Source organism: Xenopus tropicalis, chromosome 4 (genome assembly GCF_000004195.4).
Source record: "Xenopus tropicalis strain Nigerian chromosome 4, UCB_Xtro_10.0, whole genome shotgun sequence".
NCBI lineage: Eukaryota > Metazoa > Chordata > Amphibia > Anura > Pipidae > Xenopus > Xenopus tropicalis.
Window position 1 is genome coordinate 9,495,215 of NC_030680.2, and position 23,499 is coordinate 9,518,713.

The following is a 23,499-nucleotide window of genomic DNA, read 5'->3' on the forward strand; positions in this document are numbered from 1 at the left end:
CAAGCCAAGGTCAAATCCAGGAGGTCCACAGGTACAGGTCTAGGACGGGCACTGGAGCTCAGGAACAGGGGGACAAAGAACTAGGCATCAGATAGGGTCAGGAACATGGAAATCACAAACCACAGGAGGGCAAGACCACGGGAACAGCTTAATGGCCAAGCATTGATCAATGGCCAGGGGCAAGCTTATAAATGGTCTGCATTGATTAATAAGCTACACATAGTTACATAGTTACATAGTTACATAGGGTTGAAAAAAGACCATTGTCCATCAAGTTCAACCCATCCGAGTAAACCCAGCACACAACCTATACTAACCAATCTATACACTCACATACATAAACTATATATATACAACCAGTAATACTAACTGTAGATATTAGTATCACAATAGCCTTGGATATTCTGCTTGTTCAAAAACTCATCCAGGCCCCTCTTAAAGGCATTAACAGAGTCTGCCATTACCACATCACTAGGAAGGGCATTCCACAGCCTCACTGCCCTCACCGTGAAAAACCACCTACGCTGCTTCAAATGGAAGCTCTGTTCCTCTAATCTATAGGGGTGACCTCTGGTGCGCTGATTGTTTTTATGGGAAAAAAGAACATCCCCCAACTGCCTATGATCCCCTCTAATGTACTTGTACAGAGTAATCATGTCCCCTCGCAAGCGCCTCTTTTCCAGAGAAAACAACCCCAACCCTGACAGTCTCACCTCATAGCTTAAATCTTCCATCCCCTTTACCAGTTTAGTTGCACGTCTCTGCACTCTCTCCAGCTCATTAATATCCTTCTTAAGGACTGGAGCCCAAAACTGCACTGCATACTCAAGGTGAGGCCTTACCAGGGACCTATAAAGCGGCAAAAATATGTTCTCATCCCTTGAGTCAATGCCCTTTTTTATACAAGACAGCACTTTATTTGCTGTAGTAGCCACAGAATGACACTGCCTGGAATTAGACAACTTGTGATCTACAAAAACCCCTAGATCCTTCTCCATTAAGGATGCCCCCAACACACTACCATTCAGTAGATAGTTTGCGTTTATATTATTCCTACCAAAGTGCATAACTTTGCACTTGTCAACATTGAACCTCATTTTCCAGTTTGCTGCCCAGTTTTCCAATTTTGTCAAATCGCTCTGCAAAGCGGCAGCATCCTGCATGGAACTTATAGTTTTGCACAATTTAGTGTCATCAGCAAAAATAGAAACAGTACTCTCTATGCCCACCTCCAGGTCATTAATAAACAAGTTAAAAAGCAAAGGACCAAGGACTGACCCCTGCGGTACTCCACTAACCACACTGGCCCAATTAGAAAATGTTCCATTTACCACCACTCTTTGTACTCTATCCTTCAGCCAGTTTTCTATCCAATTACATGGGGCTAATGAGGTGGGTGGAGGAAAGGGAACAGCAGGAATACAAAAGCAGAGATATTAACCCACCCCCATTTGTTCAGGGGTTACCAGATTTTGGTGGCTCTCCTCCAATCTCCTGTTCCCCAGCAGCATTCACCCAACTGTTCTAAAAACCTCCTGCGGTGAATACATGATGTCACTTCCAGGTATTGGGAAAAAATTACGGCATTCCCCCGACCACCCCAACTAAAAGGTTGACAGTTTTGCAAAAGGTACGTTAAGGAAACTAAACAGGACCAGCACTAAGAGTCTCTAGTAGCTCAGTTGGGTAATGCACCAGCAGTCTGGCGATTGAATCCACACAAATCCTGACAAAAGGAGCGTGTATGGACCATTTCTACATATCATACACTCATGCTTGTGTCTAATCTTGCTCGATCCTTGCACAGCTGTATAGATGAAGTGCCATTGTGTCTGAATTGCATGTAAGTGTGTCTTTGGACACTAGTGACAGCTTTGAATGTGGGTTGCCCACTTGTTTTCGTAAGTTAACCTTTTAGGGTTTTATTTGCTCTCTCTCATCTATGTTTTAAAGCCCTCTCTTCTAGGTGATCTCCAGAAAGCAGTACTGTAAGTGTAAGCTGGGCTTCCAGTAGTGATGTGTAGACTGGCCCGAAACCTGTGGGTCGGTTGGGTTTGGATCATCCTTCACACAGTTCTTGCAGGTTGCTTTCCCCTCCCAGCCTGCAACCTTACTATGGCTTGTTTTCCGCCTGTGTTTAAGGCACACACCTGCCTGCCCTGTCCCCTTTGTGATGTCAAGGATGGGCAAGTTGGGCATGGGTCTAAAAATACAGGTGCCTTGCTGGGTCAGGTTAAGTCTGTTATCACCATCACCTGAAAGGTTGTTGCTCAAGGAAGAACTCCAGCGCAGTATAATAAAGCCAGACTGAAGTTTGCAGATGGCCATCAGGGCAAAGACCCAACATTTTGGAGGAGGTTTTTCTGTTTAGATGAAACCTGTTTGGCCATAATGATCATCCTTTATATGGAGGAAGAAGGGAAGAGGCTTTAAAGCCAAAGAACACAATCCCAACTGGGAAGCATGGGGGTGGAAGCATCATGCTGTTGGGGTTTTTTTTGCCAGAAAATGAAGTTGATGGGCACCATGAGGAAAGAAGAAGAAAGTAGAAGAAGCAACACCCCAAAACATAAGCCAGAAGCGTAAAACTTGGTAGCAACTTTATTTTCCACCACAACAATGATCCTTACTAATGTACCTTTGATATTTGCTTTACAAAGAGTTCCAGATCACAGACACAATGTACAAAAACATGGTTCTAATGCTCTCAGTTTGCAAGTTTTTCTTCTTTTTCTCTTTTGGGCACAATGTCAGGGTTCTACCATAACGATATTAGCTGGCAGCCCATAATATTGCATTAATCCTGCACTGTACGGTTTGTGTATAGTTACATTCTGTTTGTGTTTACTACAGACGGTTTATTTGTTCTGCCATATTTTATTGATGACTCTATAATCTAGGCTCCTGGGGGGTAACGGGTGGTGGGAAAATGAATGGAGATATGGGCCGCTAGAGGATTAAGTGTTTGGGGGTTATATACATATGAGGTGATGGATGCATATATAGTCCAGGGCCCAGGGCCAGTCTATTATGGCTCTGTGATTAAGAGGCTTTTGCTGTATAAAACACATTACACTATGTCTGTTCATGATTGATTCTAATGGAAGCAAAAACTAGACCAGGATTTAACCCATTTATGATTGTTTGTTGGAAAATGTTCACGGCGCTTCTTCCTTATAAACCCTGGTGGGCTTTATTCACAGATTTTATTCTGTCTTATATAATGAATTATGAGTGATTACTCAGTGAACTGGCTGCCCTAGCAACCAATGAGCAGGTGGCTGTTTACAAACAAACCTTGGTTGCTATGGGTTACAAGACCTGGACGAATATTGTTACTTTTATTATATCACCCCATTCAACTACACAACACCCCATGGGGGTTCCAGGGTAAGCAACTATGTGGCTCAGGTGGGAACAGAGGGGGCATCTCCAAGGGAATGTTGGCTTAAGCAAACCAAAGCTTGAGGTCAGAACCCCCTTCTCTTTATAACTTCATTCGGGGACTGAAAAAGAAAAGAAGGAACTGAAGAACAGAGAGGGTGAATAAAAAAGTAAGAGAAGGAGGGAAGGAAGGACGGGAGGGAGGAAGGTGGAAGGGAGGACGGGAGGGAGGAAGGAAGGAAGGAAGGTGGAAGGGAGGAAGGAAGGAAGGTGGAAGGGAGGACGGGGGGAAGGAAGGGAGGAAGGTGGAAGGGAGGACGGGAGGGAGGGAGGAAGGAAGGAAGGTGGAAGGGAGGACGGGAGGGAGGAAGGAAGGTGGAAGGGAGGATGGGGGGGAGGGAGGAAGGAAGGACGGGAGGGAGGGAGGAAATAAGGGAGGGAGGGAGGATGGGAGGGAGGAAGGAAGGAAGGTGGAAGGGAGGACAGGAGGGAGGAAGGAAGGAAGGAAGGGAGGGAGGACGGGGGGAGGGAAGGAAGGAAGGAAGGAAGGAAGGTGGAAGGGAGGGAGGGAGGAAAGAAGGAAGGTGGAGGGAGAACGGGGGAGAGGGAGGAAGGAAGGGAGGAAGGAAATAAGGGAGGGAGGGAGGAAGGAAGGTGGAAGGGAGGATGGGAGGGAGGGAGAAAGGATGAAGGGAGGACAGGAGGGGGGAAGGAAGGGAGGGAGGGCGTTGGCTCTTGGAACTAGTACATTGTTCGTATAACCTGCTCATTGGCTCCAAATTTGGGCAAATTTGTCTGGGCAACCTCTTATGAAACAAGTAGGCTAGAATAGCAAAAGACCATTGATGATCTTCTCCATAGGGCAAGCTGAATCTGCTGCTTTCCATTTAGAAGTACAGCTTAGCGGGCAACCTCAACAAGATGCATTGGTATCTTATGGGGATAACAAAGCCCACATGGCCCAAATACTTCTAAAATTCTGTTTTGGAAGGAGAGTTCATTGCCTAAAAAAGCCCTAAATGCCACACCAGTTGGAGGCAATTTGGGGGACAGTTACAAAAGAGGTGGGAGAAGGTTCCTGGTGAACGTTCTCATTTGAAACTTAGCACTTATTTGGAATGAGTAAAGGACGTAGAAAGCAGTCTCACAGGACTAAGATATGGTTTAGTCCTGGTTATTGGTTTATGAAAGGTTTTTTGGATCTACTGCATCATATGTGTATCCAGACGTCATGCATGGTCCTCCAGAACCATTGACGTTTCAGCCTCTTCAAAAAAAAAAAAGCATCAGAAATAATACTACTAATGACAATGTTTTTCCACATAGGCCTGCTTTGCTCCATAGCTATTTTTATTTATTATTTCCACGCCTGGTGGGATGTTTGATCACGGATGTGCCTCCATAGGTAATCTATTCTCATGTCTGTTTAAATGTGGATCATTCCAGCGGGGCCTGTCAAGGAAGGAAGCACATGGTGGTGCGGAGCAGAGCTTCCGAGGGGATGATATCTCTATTGTCACAAGGCTGGGCACATTTAGCAGCCCTATGACACGAGAGAAAGCTATTCAGTAAGCTCTAACTTACTTTGACAGAACCAATTTTGCTTGTTAAACAACTTGCTGTAATTTTCCGCACGCAGAGGAAACTGAAACGTGCATTGTTAACCCCCTCGTTTACATGCCTTTTCAAGGGGTAGATGAGCTTTTACCTCATACTATCTCATGTATATCTCATTTTGGAAGAAGTAGTAGTATAGAACACATGGAATACAGTTTTTATACTTTTTAAAGGCCATATCCAGCTCCCCAGTTTGGAAAAATTGAGCCTAAATTGTGCCAAACGCCTTATTGTGGTGTTTATTGTCGCTGTGGTGCACCATTGTGCCCACTGGGTCTTTCATACAGTGCAAGAAGAAGGTGGTGCTACCGAAAGTAAAGGCAAGTTACCCAAGCGAAACTGCCATCACAACATCACCCGGAAGGCTTTTCTGCGACTACCCCCACTGTAAGGGACCAAATTTGATGCTTCAGGTTAAAGTTCAGTTCCACAAATGTAAAGGGGTGGCTTCTGGTTTCGTTGATCTTTTGAAGCAAAAAAAAAAGAACCCATTTGTCACATTTGTCTATAACGTACTTGTAAAGAGTAATAGTGATGATCGAAAATTCACAAAACGCATTTGTCCCGTCCTTTTTTTACGTGACCTTTTTTTATGCAACTGCGTCTGATTTGACTCGCAACAAAAAAAGATCAGCGCAACAGATTTTTTCCACGGCGAATTTTCACAGAAGTTTCGCAAAACAATTCGCCAATGCCGAAATGCGGAAATTGGCTGTGAATCCATGCCTGGCGAAAAAATTCGCTCATTACTAAAGAGTAATCATGCCCCATTGCAGATGCCTTTTCTCCTGACAGACAGGGTTTCCTCAGAGTTTAATTGTTCCGTTTCTTTTCTTCTCATTCTTCTTTCTCTCCTTCTTTGCTCTTCTCCCTTTTTATCTTCTCCATTCGGTCGTTTGCCCTTTTGTTTTTCTAACATTCTTTTTTAATCATCCATGTTTATATTCTTATTTCCCTGTTGTTCTCTTGTTTCTGTTATCCTCATTCTTCAAATGTTCTCACTTCTCCATATCTCCTCTCCACTCCTCATCTTTCTTCTCCTGTTTCCCCCTCCTATCTCTTTTTGTCTGCTCTTCTACACTCCTCATTTTCCTTTCCTTTCAACTTCCTCCAGACCAAATGTGGGGTTTGGGAAATATTGAGGAAGGGGCCTTCAGAGGGCCATAGTTGTAGGCCATGCATTGGGTTAACTTCAACTTACCTAGCATTTTTAAACTTTTATACTTAGTCATCGTTGTTGGGCAGTGTTGCAATTTTTCTGGGAGAACACTAAATGAACCACCAACGCTTAGGGTCCTGTTGTTCTAGTCTTAATGCCATCACCCTTTTCCCTTCTCCAACCACATCAACCCAACTGCGTAGAAGTCAACAGTTTCCAGGCTCCGGTGTACTCAACGATCACCACCATAAGACCATACATGACAAGCACGGTCAAGCATGGTGGCCATCAACTCTGCTGCACAGTTCTGCATTTTTTCTCAATGTATAGAGGAACTGTTGACATCTACGAAGTTGAGCTAAAGGGGATGTAAACCCTCCTGCACTGCTCAACCAAACTTTACTCAGTTGTTGCTGGACTACAAATACCAGAATAATGTAACATATAATGAAGTTAGAGTCATGCTAGGAGCTGTAGTCCAGCAACATCAGGGTTGTATTCTTAAAGCAATATTGCACAATAAAATGTTTCCCCAAATCCCCACAGCCAGCGATAAAATGTGATAAATCCCCCAATGAGAATCCCAGCTGATCTGCTCCATGTTCTCTGTTCCTGCAATTGGAGTTGGGAGCATTAAACCCAGTTTCCCAGCACTGAACAAGTCTGCCCTTATCCCCATGTCTGATTCCTGTGCCATATAATGAGGGGAAAATGCCATCATTATCTCTATATGTAAGGTACCAGCAAGGGGCCTGACACAGTGCTGGGAATCAGCATTCTCATTGGTCACTTCTTCTGCATTTATAATGAAGTTTTTTATCAGTAGAATTCTCATTGGTGAATTTTCTTGCACCTATAATGATGTTTTTTGGCAGCTTCCATAGGAAAACTAGAGGGCGCAGTGGGACAGCATCATGGCTGGGTTTATATCCCCTTTAATATGGCTTGGGAAGGGGAGACTGCACAGTAGAGGCTACTAGTTAAATAACACAGCAGTCGGGGGCCCTACTAGACACCAAATTGCCTTTTATATCACACGCATGGATTTTTATTACCTTTGCAAGAATCTGTCAACATTACTCTAACGGAAATCTGATGTGAAAACGATGAAACAACCTTCGTAAAGCCTTCCCTATAGTGAAGCTGATCTTAACTACTTTTCTAAACGAACTCATTTATTTTAATTACATATGCAAATGCAATTTGTATTTGTACTTAAACAATGAAGGGAATCCCTAATCTGCATAGATTCCACCGCAGGTGATGATTGCAAGGATTTATTGAAAGTCGCGTTCGGCAAACACCCCCCCCCCCCAGTTATTAACACCGAACGGCGTTATTTTTATAGATTAACGGGATATATCATCTCAGAAAATCTAAGAAATTCATCGTTAAATTTGAAAATGTTATTAAACACGATGTAAATATTTGTTTTGTTCGTATTAATGACCTTTTTCCGGCTGGAGAGGTGTTTCATTTTTTTAAGTCAAATTTTATTTTATGTTTGCAAATAAATATTTGTTCAGGAAATGCTTTATATTGTATACTTTATAAAGTTCATTGCATTTATTTTTTTTTTTTTTATCCACACTAAAAATCAGTTAATAGAGCTTCTCCAGCAGAATCCTGCATTGTAATCTGTTTTTCCCATGGGGCTAGCCATATTCTTCATTTCCCAAGGTGCCACAGCCATGTGACCTGTGCTCTGATAAACTTCACTTTACTGCTGCCCTGCAAGTTGGAGTGATATCCCCCCCCACCCCCAGCAGCCGATCAGCAGAACAATGGGAAGGGAGCAAGATAGCAGCTCCCAGTAGGTATCAGGATAGCACTCAATACTAAGAAATATAAGTCTGGCTTGGGACTCCTCCAGTTACATGGGAGTAGGAGAAACAATAGGTTAGCTGAAAGCATTTCTAATGTGTAGCGCTGGCTCCTTCTAAAAGCTCAGACTCAGGCACACTTTACTGCTGCGCTGCAAATTGGAGTGATACCCCCCCCCCTCACCCCCAGCAGCTGATCAGCAGAACAATGGGAAGGGAGCAAGATAGCAGCTCCCAGTAGGTATCAGAATAGCACTCAATAGTAAGAAATCCAAGTCCGGCTTGGGACGCCTCCAGTTACATGGGAGTAGGAGAAACAATAGGTTAGCTGAAAGCAGTTCTAATGTGTAGCGCTGGCTGAAAGCTCAGACTCAGGCACAAGGCACTGAGATGGCGCCTACACACCAATATTACAGCTACAAATACATTTGTTGGTTGAAGAATAAAAGGTTAAATGGCAGAGGGAATTATTTGCTGTGTAACAGTGTCATTTAGAAATAAAAAGTACCTCATAAATATCATGAGACTAAAGTGTCATCCATGCATATTGCTTTGAAGAGTTGTGTTATTTTGTTAATATTATTATAATATTATATTCATTTTTTTATGTTCATAAATTCTTATTTTGTATTCAATAGGAAGGCGTGGTTTGGTCAAATTCTCTTCCAAAAATTTTTGTAATGCAACTAAGATATAATTACCCCTTATAGGGGCAGAACAGCCCTATTGGGTTTATTTAATGGTTAAATGATTCCCTTTTCTCTGTAATAATAAAACAGTAACTGTACTTGATCCCAACTAAGATATAATTACCCCTTATTGGGGCAGAACAGCCCTATTGGGTTTATTTCATGGTTAAATGATTCCCTTTTCTCTGTAATAATAAAACAGTACCTGTACTTGATCCCAACTAAGATATAATTACCCCTTATTGGGGCAGAACAGCCCTATTGGGTTTATTTAATGGTTAAATGATTCCCTTTTCTCTGTAATAATAAAACAGTACCTGTACTTGATCCCAACTAAGATATAATTACCCCTTATTGGGGCAGAACAGCCCTATTGGGTTTATTTCATGGTTAAATGATTCCCTTTTCTCTGTAATAATAAAACAGTACCTGTACTTGATCCCAACTAAGATATAATTACCCCTTATTGGGGCAGAACAGCCCTATTGGGTTTATTTAATGGTTAAACGATTCCTTTTTCTCTGTAATAATAAAACAGTACCTTATAATTGATCCCAACTAAGATATAAATAATCCTTATTGGGGGCAGAACAGCCCTATTGGGTTTAATTAATGTTTTATAATACCCTTGGTCCCGAGCATTCTGGATAACGGGTCCTATACCTGTATATTGCAATATACAGTATGGACAAACAATCCCTAATTACATTTTTGTTTTCTTACCCTCTATCTTCCTTTTGGCTGTGTCCCTTTTCCTATATTGTTCACTTGTTTTTCCCACTGCTTTTATAATATCTATCCATTTTGTTCTTCGAATGTATTCAGCTAGGGAGTTGTTTTCATATCAGAGTCAGGATGAGAACTTTTAAACATCCAAATCTGGAGGATATTGTCATCAAAAAAAATCCCACACTTCTTTTTATGTTTAAATGGAGGGTTTAAGTTGAGCCGGGGCGACTGGGTAATGTATTGCACCTCTTCAAAGACATCAAAAGAGCAGATTCTGCATCATTAAATCAGTGGAAATAAAGAAGAAACTGAAGAAGGAAATGAAGACCTTACATGGGAAGGGGGGAGATTTTTCAGAAGTACTTCACAAAATAATGTCAAACAAGGACACTTACGTTGGTGGATATAACACCGAAGCTAGTGTTTGTTCCTTTAGGAAGCTGCCAGCAGAAAAGCCATTGGATAATATCTCAGGAGGCATTTGATTAGCTGCTCTTGACCTGGGTCACAGGTGGTTAATCCCTTCTTTTGCGACAGTCTGGCTTGGAGGCCCATAGCCCTGAGTTGTCTGCATGTCACAGTGTCATGAAGGACATCCAGCTAGGTTCACAAGCAACTATCACAGCTGATGCTCATTAGCTTTGCCTTTCATAGAAGGCCATTTGTCACATTTTGGAAGACTGGGCAGTTAATCAAAGAAACGTAGAACAAAAATACGTCATTGTAAAAACACACAACGAAAGAGGCATAGAACATTAGTCCCGGTGGAGGTTTTGTTCCCAAGATTCCTTTTGTTGGGCGTACAAACGAGGTGAGGGTCTCCTTACTTGAAATGTTTTACTTGTGAAGAAACATCTAAAACTGCCCTGGAGGAAGGAGTTTTTTTGTGTGTTATAGACAACCTTAGGCAGGGGCCCTTGGGTGCCTATATGGTAAATACAACCCTGAGGCACACTGAGTTTTATAGCTGAATCTAGTGATTCAAGTGAAGCAGAGCTGCTCAGGTCAAAGATTGAATTGCCTAAACCTTTCATCCCATAGGCTTGCAATGAAACGTCATGGAACCCTAAATGTAGACTCCTTGTGTGGAGTCAAAGTATCTATCATTTCTTCATATGCTCTGACACTGTCTTCAGACATAGACATTTTGAGAAGAGTTGCCGAATGTGAAGTCTCACTCCCTTACAGCAGAGTCTTTGATCCATACATTTTAGGGCATGTAGAAAGACCTTAATGACTTTTGCTACTTGAAACTACTGTATTTTGCTAAGAAAGCCTTTCTTCTCATATGGAAATCCATAGCACATTCAGTGCCAGGCCAAACGCTTACTGTGCCCTAGGCAGGACTCCCTAGGCCAGTGATCTCCAACCAGTGACTCGTGTTTCTCCCCAACCCCTTGGCTGTTGCTTGCAGTGCCCCCAAACCAGGTAGTTATTTTTGAATTCCTGACTTGGGGGCAAGTTTTGGTTGAATACAAACAAGATTTCTTACCAAAAAAGCCTCTTATAAGCTGATAGTATGTATAGAGGCTACCGAATAGCCAATCACAGCCCTTATTTGGCACCTCCATGAACTTTTATGGTGCTTGTGATGCTCTTCAAGTCTTTTTACATTTGACTGTGGCTCACAAGTACGGAAGGTTAAGGACCCCTGCCCTAGGCTCATGACCCCTCCCTCTCACTCCTCCACCTTTGCAATAAATTTCTCTGCTGTCCTGCTAAGCACAATGATCTTCGGAGTAGTGAAGATCAGCTTGGGGAGGGAAAGGGACAAGCATTGAAGAGCTGCACCGGTGAGGAGCTATAGAAGGGACAGAACTCAGGATATGCAGGCAGAAGAGGTAGGGCCTAGCGCCCCTCTCTGCCCATCATTGCTCCATAGGCATTTGCCTTTTCTACCTACCCCTAGTTCCCACCCTGAGTACATCCTCTATAAAAAATATCTTATAAAAGGTCAACTTTTTGTTAAACTTTAATTTTGAAACGTTCCATCACAGTTCCAAACTGCAGAGTAATCTGCCAACTCTCTGTAGCACCTCCCCAGCCACGATTCAGATTTGCTCCTTTCCAGCAGTGCTTGGTTACTCTTTGGCATCTACCAGATTACTTTCCCACAGTCCCTTGCACCTAGGTCGGGAAGTGGCTGCTTTATCTGCACATTGCTCATCGACCATAGCGTTGAGAGAGATGGTCTGTAAAGTTCCTGTAAAGTTTTTTTTTCCCATTAAACAGCACAAAAAAAGTGTTCTAATACCGTAATTAGAAACACTGAACTAAAGATGAATACTGCTCTGGATAATTGTAAATGTTACTATAGCAAGCTGTATAGGTGCAGGTTGTTTCTTTAAGAAGCCATCAGAACAACATTGACTGAAGAGACTTGCGGACACTTGCCATCTCTTGCTTTTGCTAACGGGAAAAAAAAAGTAAGAAAAAAAGTTATCTTTTTTTAATGTGAACAATAAAGTGTAGGGTATACCTGAAATTACGTATCACATGACCTGCATTTACCACTGGGTGGACAGGATGTCCATGGAACAATGTACCACGTGGCATGTCACTATTTACCACAGGGTGGATAAGGTGTAAAGAGACATGTCACTAATTTCATTTAACATAGGGCAGATAGGGTCTACATGGAACAATAAGGGTCATTTACGACCACAAGTGCAGTGTTCAAAGTGCAAATTGGCAACAGAAGGCACCGGGGGCAACCATGCAGAAGTGCAAGGAGTGACTTTTGGCACTAGTACCTTTAAAGGGGATATAAACCCAGCCATGATGCTGTCCCACTGCGCCCCCTAGTTTTGCTATAGAAGCTGCCAAAACATAATTATAGATGCAAGAAAACTGGCCAATGAGAATTCTACTGATAAAAAACTTCATTATAAACGCAAAAGAACTGACCAATGAGAATGCTGATTCCCAGCACTGTGTCAGGCCCCTTGCTGGTACCTTACATATAGAGATAATGATGGCATTTTCCCCTCATTATATGGCACAGGAATCAGACATGGGGATAAGGGCAGACTTGTTCTGTGCTGGGAAACTGGGTTTAATGCTCCCAACTCCAATTGCAGGAACAGAGAACATGGAGCCGGATTTATACAGATCAGCTGGGATTCTCATTGGGGGATTTTTTGCATTTTAAAGCAGTCGCTGGCTGTGGAGATTTGGAGAAACGTTTTATTGTGCAATATTGCTTTGAGAATACAGCCCTGATGTTGCTGGACTACAGCTCCCAGCATGCCTCACCCTTCATTATATGTTACAATATTCTGGGATTTGTAGTCCAGCAACAACTGAGTAACGTTTGGTTGAGCCGTGCAGTGCAGCAGGGTTTACATCCCCTTTAATGAATGTTATCAATTCAATGACTTTTTGCAGGAGCGTTTGCAGTCGTAAATGAGCGCTAATGTATCACAAGAGATCGCTGTTTCCAGTTATCACAAGGTTTATACTTACAGTGTCCATCATAATCTTTTTTTGCAGCAAAGCCATTTCCTTCTTGAGTTCATTCTGAGCATTTTCATGAGTCTTTTCAAGGTCGCTCATATTCTGAAAAGTAAAATTTCATGGAAATTGCCCATACAGGTATGGGATCTGTTATCCAGAAACCCGTTATCCAGAAAGCTCTGAATTACGGAAAACCCATCTCCCATAGACTCCATTTTAATCAAATGGTTCAGAATTTTAAAACTGATTTGCTTTTTCTCTGTAGTAATACAACAATACCTGTACTTGATCCCAACTAAGATATAATTACCCCTTATTGGGGCAGAACAGTCCTATTGGGTTTATTTCATGGTTAAATGATTCGCTTTTCTCTGTAATAATAAAACAGTACCTGTACTTGATCCCAACTAAGATATAATTACCCCTTATTGGGGCAGAACAGCCCTTTTGGGTTTATTTAATGGTTAAATGATTCCCTTTTCTCTGTAATAATAAAACAGTAGCTGTACTTGATCCCAACTAAGATATAATTACCCCTTATTGGGGGCAGAACAGCCCTATTGGGTTTATTTAATGGTTAAATGATTCCCTTTTCTCTGTAATAATAAAACAGTACCTGTACTTGATCCCAACTAAGATATAATTACCCCTTATTGGGGGCAGAACAGCCCTTTTGGGTTTATTTAATGGTTAAATTATTCCCTTTTCTCTGTAATAATAAAACAGTACCTGTACTTGATCCCAACTAAGATATAATTACCCCTTATTGGGGGCAGAACAGCCCTTTTGGGTTTATTTAATGGTTAAATTATTCCCTTTTCTCTGTAATAATAAAACAGTACCTGTACTTGATCCCAACTAAGATATAATTACCCCTTATTGGGGGCAGAACAGCCCTATTGGGTTTATTTAATGGTTAAATGATTCCCTTTTCTCTGTAATAATAAAACAGTACCTGTACTTGATCCCAACTAAGATATAATTACCCCTTATTGGGGCAGAACAGCCCTATTGGGTTTATTTAATGGTTAAATGATTCCCTTTTCTCTGTAATAATAAAACAGTACCTGTATTTGATCCCAACTAAGATATAATTACCCCTTATTGGGGCAGAACAGCCCTATTGGGTTTATTTCATGGTTAAATGATTCCCTTTTCTCTGTAATAATAAAACAGTACCTGTACTTGATCCCAACTAAGATATAATTACCCCTTATTGGGGGCAGAAGAGGGAAACTATAACACTCACAAACCTACGATTTAGCTCATGTCCGTGCCATGAAACCTCAACATATACTGATCTAAAGAATGATTTTTCTGTCAAATTGATGCAGCTATTCCTCTTCAAAACATTTATTCCCGTTCAATAAAACTGTATATTCAATACCAAGATTGTGACGCACCTTTAAAAACTGCTCGTTGTCCTGCCTTATGGTTTTGAGTCTCTGGTTCTGAACTATTCTTGCTTGGTGAAACAGTTTCTGCTGCTGACGAATCATGTTCTGTTGTACAGAAAACAGAGACAGTGAACAAACAGCAGCTTTGGAAGGTGCCTTTAGATCCAGTACCTTCAAGCCTAAAGGTGCCCCATACACGGGTTGATTTCTGCTGTCAATATTGGACCGATTTGGTAGCTTATCTGCCCGTGTCTGGGCCCCCCCCCCATGGGCCTGTCCGATCTGAAATTGGCCAGATCTCGATCAGGCATGTCTAATTTTTCCATCAGATCGGAGACTGCACTGGCTCGTTGATGCGGTCCCTGATCCGATGGCACCTATACCCGCCATTTTAATTTGATCATTTTCATTCAATAATCAGCCCGATATCACCCAACTGTTGGTGGGCATACTGGGAGTAGATCCGTTCGCTTGACAACCTTGTCAAACGAGCGGATCTTACAGTGAATGGCCACCTTGACACTATTTGACCAATCAATGTTAATGGAGAAAGAAAGATAAAAACTAAGTAAGCTTAGTCCTCTATCAAAAGAAAGAAATTTCTTGTCTCTTTTTTTGTAAACATGATGTTGCAGTGTCTGACTTCCTTTTTCAGAAACATTCTTAATTCCTATGGCCAGAGTCTGCCAGTTCTCTCCTCTCTCCCCACTCCTGCTCCCCCCTCCCACAAGAATGCTAAGAACTCCCTCCCCCCTCCCTTAGGAATGTGCGATCTGAGCTATAAGGGCTAGAGACTGCAGGCAGGAAGCTACTTAAAATGGCAGCTGCTATCTTAAACAAACGGAGGGAGGTTCTAAAGCTGTTTACTCAGGTATGGTAATGCTTTCTGCAGAATAAATATATTTTTCTAGGTGGCACTAATGTGGCGTATCTATTGGCAGTAAAATGCCAAAATGACTTTCCATCTCCTTTAAAGGAGAAGGAAAAGCGAAGTCACTTGGGGGTGCCAAAATCTTAGGCACCCCCAAGTGACTTAAATTGCTTACCTTCTACCCCGGGCTTGTGCCCGTTAGGAGAGAATAGCACCAGTGCAGGGTAGCTGCAGCGCTTCCTCCTTCCGTCTTCGGTCACGCGCGCATGCGCAGTAGAGTGAATAGTGGAACTTTAACAAATAAGTTGGCTTTTCACTCTACTGCGCATGCGCCTGCCGTAGTCCTTCCAAAAGCGAAGGCGGAGGGTGGAAGTGCTGCGCTACAGGTACCCCGGGCTGAGTGCTGTTTTCTCCTAACAGGGGCACCAGCCCTGGGTATAAGGTAAGCGATTTAAGTCACTTGGGGTTGCCTAACATTTTGGCACCCCCAAGTGACTTAGCCTTTCCTTGTCCTTTAAAGGGGATATAAACCTTGCCACATGTAAAACAGCTCAGAGTGCTTTTCTGTGCCCCTTTGCAAATGATGTTATTTCTTTTTATTTTCATGATACTAGCGGTTTTTACGCTGCTCATATTATGAATCAATAAAAGTGTAACGCAAGCACCGCCCCTGTAGCAATAGAACTGAGCAGAGAAGCCACAGGGGGCACTTTCCACATAAATAAGCTTTTAGGACGGAGATTAGGGGTGGAAGGGTGTCTACTAGGGATGCACCAAATCCTGGATTCGATTCAGGATTCGGCCTTTTTCAGTAAGATTTGGATTCGCCCGAATCCATACTCCCGGCCGAACCGAATCAGATTTTTTTCCCATATTCACGTTAGTTGAAAATATTTCCCTGTGCGTGCCATTCTTTGACCCTTCTGTGTTCCGAATTTCCATTTAACAAGAATCAAAATGATATTAAAGAATCCAGATTCTTAAAAAAATGTAATGAAATTAATTTATTTCGCCCTGACAATACTGACCGTTAATTTTTCATCTTGCTCCTCTGCTTTTTGTGCATCAGCCTCCCATCGTTGACACAAATCCCCGAACTGCTGAGAATACTCGCTGCTCAGCTTCTGCCTGCAATAAGGGGTCAGTTATGCATTCATATGCACTTCTTACAGTTTTTGAGATATAAGTTGCTTATTATTTTGCTTCTTTCCCTTCTGCAAACAAACGTTTGTTTGGATTTGATCTGCTCTGAGATGTCTATGGGGCTGTGGGAAAATCAGAGGGCCATTCAGGGTCGGACTGGGGGGTGCAGGGCCCACCGTGGCTCTCGCCCCAGGGGCCCTGCAGGTGCCCCAGCCGCGTCCCCTAACCCCCCAAGGGCCCCCCTAACCCCCCCCGAAGGGCCCCCGCCTGACGTCCTCCCCGAGCGCGTATAAATTGAACGCGTCGGGGAGGAACAGTCAGTAGCGGGGAGCGCCGGCAAAGGTCGGACTGGGCCGCTGGGGCCCACTAGGGCCGGGGCCCACCGGGATTTTTCCCGGTGTCCCAGCGGCCCAGTCCGACCCTGGGGCCATTTATCATGCACCCAAAAAGAAAAGACTTTTAAATAAAGAATAAGCATCCCCCCCCCCAGTATGGCAGGGCCAGGGGACATAATAGCCCAGTCAGTTTTGTCCTAGTCTACAGAAAACTACAGGAAATGTTCCTCTCTTTTTAATTTATTATATACAGTATATATATATACCTGTATATATATCTGTATATATATATATATATATATATATATAAATGTTATAAGGTGCTCTTTGGAGAACAAATGATACAATCTCACCTGTCATCTTGCTGAGTTTTCCAAACATTCTCAATCTTCTGGTTGCTGGTTTTCAGAGATGCCTTTGTGTATGTTTCCAGCCTCTTCCTTTTTGCCATTAGAGCCTTGCTAATATCAGCTGTTATTAAGGTATAGCCACAACACACATTTTAACTGCATTGTCTTAAGAAAACATGTTTTGCAGCTTGAACGCAGTCTGATGCTACTGGGTGAATACATACAGCTTTAAAGGGGAAGTAAACCATGCTGCACTGCAACGCTTAACCAAACATTAGTTGTTGGTGGACTACAAATCCCAGAATAATGTAACATATAATGAAGGGTGAGGCATGCTGGGCGCTGTAGTCCAGCAACATCAGGGTTGTATTCTTAAAGCAATATTGCACAATAAAACTTTCCCCCAAATCCCCACAGCCAGCGACTGCTTTAAAATGCAAAAAATCCCCCAATGAGAATCCCAGCTGATCTGTATAAATCCGGCTCCATGTTCTCTGTTCCTGCAATTGGAGTTGGGAGCATTAAACCCAGTTTCCCAGCACTGAACAAGTCTGCCCTTATCCCCATGTCTGATTCCTGTGCCATATAATGAGGGGAAAATGCCATCATTATCTCTATATGTAAGGTACCAGCAAGGGGCCTGACACAGTGCTGGGAATCAGCATTCTCATTGGTCACTTCTTCTGCATTTATAATTAAGTTTTTTATCAGTAGAATTCTCATTGGAGAATTTTCTTGCATCTATAATTATGTTTTTGGCAACTTTTATAGCAAAACTAGGGGGCGCAGTGGGACAGCATCATGGCTGGGTTTATATCCCCTTTAATAAGGTTTATGTGTAGTCCCTTGTTTTACTAAATATGTTGCTTATATTGCCCTCGAATAAGAAAAGAATGTGTGTGTGTACTTACCCCCAAATCTTCCCAACATATTCTGCACTTCATCCCTAGTAATTAAAATATATGAGTAAATGCTTAAAAGGCACGTTAAGAAATAATTCCAAATCCTTTTCTATAATGTTAGTTGAGTAAAATGAACTTTACTTCCCAGAAAGCAGGCCGGTGCCATTTTGTGGGCAATGTCATTAAGGCAAGCGTTGTGTCACCCCAAAATCTTATGCATTTGCCCATGTAGCTGATATCTAGGAAGTGCTGAATGGAACGTTGAAGTAATTATAATTAAAAATCTGAGCTGTCAATCATATATTGCCTGCTACGCCTCTATGCCTCTATGCCTCAGGCAATATATGATTGAAAGCTCAGATTTTTTAATTCATTTCTAACAGTTATGGACAATTTAACTAACAAAATTTGGGTTTTCATTTTTTTTTTTTTTTTATTAAACAACTTTTTATTTGTGGGTGACAGGTCCCCTTTCACCCAACAAATGATGACACACTGAGAAGGGTAGGGTAAAACTAAAACTAAAGGTGAACTGCCCCTTTAAGGTAGCCCACTCTAACTTGCTTTTCTGATGCTGTTTTGGAAGGCGGCAGTAGGGCAGGTAGCTTTTTTTCATATATTGCTTCTTTCTTGGAAAAAAAAGCTGAATATCCTTATTGTCTGGCTAAAGTGACAAAGGGGTTGGTCGCATATAAAAGGGGTTAATAAGGCGGTAAACAGGCTGCCAGTCATGTTCTCCCTGTGTCTACATACATGGGGGTTCCTCCTGGTACTCCCTGCTTTCCTCCCACACTCCAAAATCATAGAGGCATATTAACTGGCATCTGGGAAACCTGACTGTACTGAGTATGAATGTGATAGGGACTGTAAGCCCTACTCAGGGTTGGACTGGGCCGCCGGGACACCGGGAAAAAAATCCACTGGGCCCAAGCGGCCCAGACCTGATGCCTGTTGCCCCTCCCGCAATGCCCTCCCCTGATGCGTTGTACTTATGGTCGCTAAGGGGGGCCTCTGAGGGGGTTAGGGGGTGCGGCAGGGTACATGGCTGGCAGGGACACCTTGGGGGGTGTGGGGTCCCCGGGGAGGTAGCCTTCGTGGGCCCTGCACCCCAGAGTCCGAAAATGTGTTAGTGCTATATAAATAACAGATACAGTATAAAGAAAATAGTTATATAAATAAAGAGTTTTTACCCCATGTAATCATTATCTGCTCCTTGGTTTGACAAAGATGATGAAGGTCTTTTCTTTCTGCATTTGTCTATTACTGGGGTCTCATCTACAAAAAAGGACTCAAAAGTTGAATGAACATTTTCTACATATAGTTATTTATGAAATGCAGATTAAATGCACAAGATAGTTGGAGGAAAGATTGATTCAGTCGTAATGACCCTGCAGACCCCCTCCATCTCTCCTTTAAGGGTTCCAACATCAGCACGAGCATGCCCACCAATTAGATAGCATTACATCAGAGAGAAAAGGGGAGGAGTACTACTACAACCACATTGGGGTTGAAAATGTGGGAATATAGCAACTGGGCAATAAGTTTTGATTTGAAATGTATTCCCCCCCACACACACACCTGATACTTCTGCCTGAAGTTCTCTCTCTAGGCTTTCTAGGGTGTTGGCTGAGTAGTAGGAGGTCTATGGTGGGTATACATGGGCCAGTAGCCCACCAAACAGTTTGTGGGCAGAACATACACAGAATACCCTGTGCTATTTGACTATATGCAGACTTTCAAATAGCAAAGAAATCCCCCCATAACAAAAGCACCTGCCTATGATTAATTTCCGTGGTGGTGCGAAACGTCTAAAATGGATATCTTACGCATTTCGCACCACCACGGAACCTTTTCATAGGCAGGTGGTTATTTTTATTACAGGATTTCTTTGCTATTTGAATGTTTAATATGCCCTTTGGACCTGGGGGCCATATACCGTTAATATTTGCCCTATATATACGACTGGTATTTTTATAGAACCCCTTTAATTTAATTTAGTCTATATGCAGACTTTGGCAAATAGCATTTGCCAGTGCTTCAGCAGCTGGGAAAGAGCATTAGCAGATAGGTTTCAGTCTGGACAGACCAACTGCAGGATGGACAGTTGAAATTGACACCACAAGGCACTATACAAGTCCAGAAAGCAACAAGGTCCATATTTGAATTGCCTCTTTCCAGCCTGGCAGTGCTAAGGGTGCTAAGTCCCAATCCCCAGCATTCTGGAGCAGATTATCCTTACTGTACTGAACACTCATGACAAGTTTGCTCACCGTTTTTGATATCTTCCTCCGATCCACTAAGATCTTTTTGCTGTATTTTATAGGAATGTGTTAATTTCTTCTCTTGAACTATCTTAGCAGATTTCGCCGCTGCCTTTCTTCTTCTAGGCGCCATGGCATGGAGTACAGAAGCGCTGTAGGGAAGAGCAGCACTGTGAACATAATGGCATCTCTGACTCATGTAGCTCAATCAAACTGGTGTTTATACTGAATGGGCCATTCCTAAGCAGGGTGTGGGAACATGTCAGGTAAGAGCTGCAATACCACCCCTTCCAGCCATGTTGAGATCCATTAGCTCCCAGCTGGCAGCTCTTCATACATTATCTCCTTTCATCTACTCCCCACATCCCCAATAAATCCGTGACATGATTTATTCTATGTTTATGTTTATGCCCCTTCTTAAACATATTGCCCCCCCACTGTTGCTTCTACTCTTTATTGGCTTACACTCTAACATATATAGATCCCTATTGTCTGTTGTTTCAGGTTTTCCTTAGACCTGTGACCTTCTCTTGCCTGCACTAAGATGGTTTCTGACAAATGTTGCCTCTCCTTAATGGAATATCTACTTTGTGACTGACCCCTCAGCAAACTACATGTCTACTGCCCCATCCCCTTCTCTCCCTAAACAACTCCTTTCCCTATGATGCCTCTCTCTGGTTTCCCAAAACTACTCCCATCACTGATTCGTACCTCTCTATTGCCAGAACTCCCCTCCTTTTTCTACCCCTCTCTATTTCCCAATACTACCCTTTTCCTCTTCTGCCCCTTCCGTTTCCCAGAACTTTCCCTTCCCTCTTCTGCCCCTATTGACAAAACAGCTCCCCTCCTTCTTCTGCCTCTCTTTTTTTAAAGAAGTACTTTTTCCCTCTTCTGCCCCTCTCTCTTTTAAAGACCAATTCCCATTAATGTTCTGCCCCTCTCTATTACCCAGAACTACTCCCATCACTATTCTGCCCCTCTCTATAAGTCAGAACAACTCCCATCACTATTCTGCCCCTCTCTTATTCTCTGGATTACCATTTCCCTATACTGCCCCTCTCTATTACTCAGAACAACTCCCATCAATATTATGCCCCTCTCTATTTCCCAGGACTACCATTTCCCTATTCTGCCCCTCTCTACTACTCAGAACAACTCCCATCACTATTCTGCCCCTCTCTATTTCCCAGGACTACCATTTCCCTATTCTGCCCCTCTCTACTACTCAGAACAACTCCCATCACTATTCTGCCCCTCTCTATTTCCCAGGACTACCATTTCCCTATTCTGCCCCTCTCTACTACCCAGAACAACTCCCATCACTATTCTGTCCCTCTCTATTTCCCAGGACTACCCTTTCCCTATTCTGCCCCTCTCTACTGAGAACAACTCCCATCACTATTCTGTCCCTCTCTATTTCCCAGGACTACCATTTCCCTATTCTGCCCCTCTCTACTACCCAGAACAACTCCCATCACTATTCTGCCCCTCTCTATTTCCCAGGACTACCATTTCCCTATTCTGCCCCTCTCTACTACTCAGAACAACTCCCATCACTATTCTGTCCCTCTCTATTTCCCAGGATCACCCTTTCCTTATTCTGCCCCTCTCTACTACTCAGAACAACTCCCATCACTATTCTGTCCCTCTCTATTTCCCAGGATCACCCTTTCCTTATTCTGCCCCTCTCTACTACTCAGAACAACTCCCATCACTATTCTGTCCCTCTCTATTTCCCAGGACTACCATTTCCCTATTCTGCCCCTCTCTACTACCCAGAACAACTCCCATCACTATTCTGCCCCTCTCTATTTCCCAGGACTACCATTTCCCTATTCTGCCCCTCTCTACTACCCAGAACAACTCCCATCACTATTCTGCCCCTCTCTATTTCCCAGGACTACCATTTCCCTATTCTGCCCCTCTCTATTACCCAGAACAACTCCCATCACTATTTTGCCCCTCTCTATTTCCCAGGACTACCATTTCCCTATACTGCCCCTCTCTACTACTCAGAACAACTCCCATCACTATTCTGCCCCACTCTAATTCCCAGGCCTACCCTTTCCCTATACTGCCCCTCTCTACTACTCAGAACAACTCCCATCACTATTCTGCCCCTCTCTATTTCCCAGGACTACCATTGCCCTATTCTGCCCCTCTCTATTACTCAGAACAACTCCCATCAATATTCTGCCCCTCTCTATTACTCAGAACAACTCCCATCACTATTCTGCCCCTCTCTATTTCCCAGGATCACCCTTTCCTTATTCTGCCCCTCTCTATTTCCCAAAACAACTCCCATCTACCCCTCTCTATTGACAACTCACCTCCCTATTGTGTCTATTTCCCAGTATTCCTCCCATCCCTACTGCCTTCCCTGTTTAACCCTCTCTCTCCCTCACAACAGCGGCTTTCCCTGATCACTTCTCCACTATCATTCACAGGCAGTTCCCTGTTATTCTGCTTTGCCTTTTTGCTTCTCTCTCAACCAAATCAACATCTTACACTTCTTTACTGTCCAGAACATTTTAGCTGTACAAACTTGCCCTATACGTCCCAGAGCAGATCTTGCCCCATGAGTCCCCCAGCCACAGGGGTCCACAGGTTTGGCTTGAGTCTCAGCGATTGCCCGATTGCCACGTCAATGTACTGAGTCCTGCCCGGTTTTGCTAATCAGGGAAACCAAACAGGAGGTTTTAACCCAGGCAGCCCTTTTGAAAACCAGACTGCCAGGTGGCAACCCTAACCCTAGCTCAGAGTTAGACAATATTGCTCAATATATTTGGGAAGGAGATTGTGCAGTGTGTGTGGGGGGGGGGTAGGTAAAGTAGGGTAAATACAGTACTGACAGGAGGGGACAACCTCAGCCTGAGGTGTGTAAAAGCCTGGGAAGCGCAAGATATAAAGTAAAACTATGTATATGGCTGGGGCAGGGAAGCTGGAAATGATATGTTACATGGCTGCCACTCACTGACCTGCCACCTAAGAGGCCTCACACTCCAATGGCACATAGGCCTTCTGTCTCAGGTGTGAGTTCCAGGCTAGCACGGTGCATTGCATTGTGGGTAATATTCTACTTCCTGGTAGAGGAGTTTGAGGCAGTGGTTGCTATGGTAATGTCACCTGCCCAGCCCCCAGCCTCTCCTGGAGAAGTTTTCCCGCCAAACAGGGCTACTCATTTAAAGCTAAGGCAGGTTCCCAAAGTGCAAACGGAATCCTAGGCGGGTTTGGTATTTTCTTTTTACTTCTAGTGTACCTTGGCTTTCCCACCTTGCCTAGTGCATGCTGGGTATTGTAGTTTTTCTGTAACATTTTGTATACAGCAAAGGGTAATGTAAAACTACAATACCCAGCATACAATGGGAATGTAGTAGGAAGAA

The 23,499-nt window shown here is 43.2% G+C and overlaps 1 protein-coding gene across 1 annotated transcript; it reads right to left on the reverse strand.

Moving 5' to 3' along the window:
* Positions 1-11,366: 11,366 nt before the first annotated feature.
* On the reverse strand, positions 11,367-23,211 carry sycp3 (synaptonemal complex protein 3). Its single transcript, NM_001078758.1, is given in 9 exon segments — positions 11,367-11,810; positions 12,867-12,959; positions 14,261-14,359; positions 16,154-16,253; positions 16,957-17,074; positions 17,865-17,899; positions 19,046-19,130; positions 20,126-20,268; positions 23,095-23,211. Coding segments are annotated over 8 exon segments (708 nt in total). The 5' UTR covers positions 20,250-20,268; positions 23,095-23,211; the 3' UTR covers positions 11,367-11,756.
* Positions 23,212-23,499: the final 288 nt, after the last annotated feature.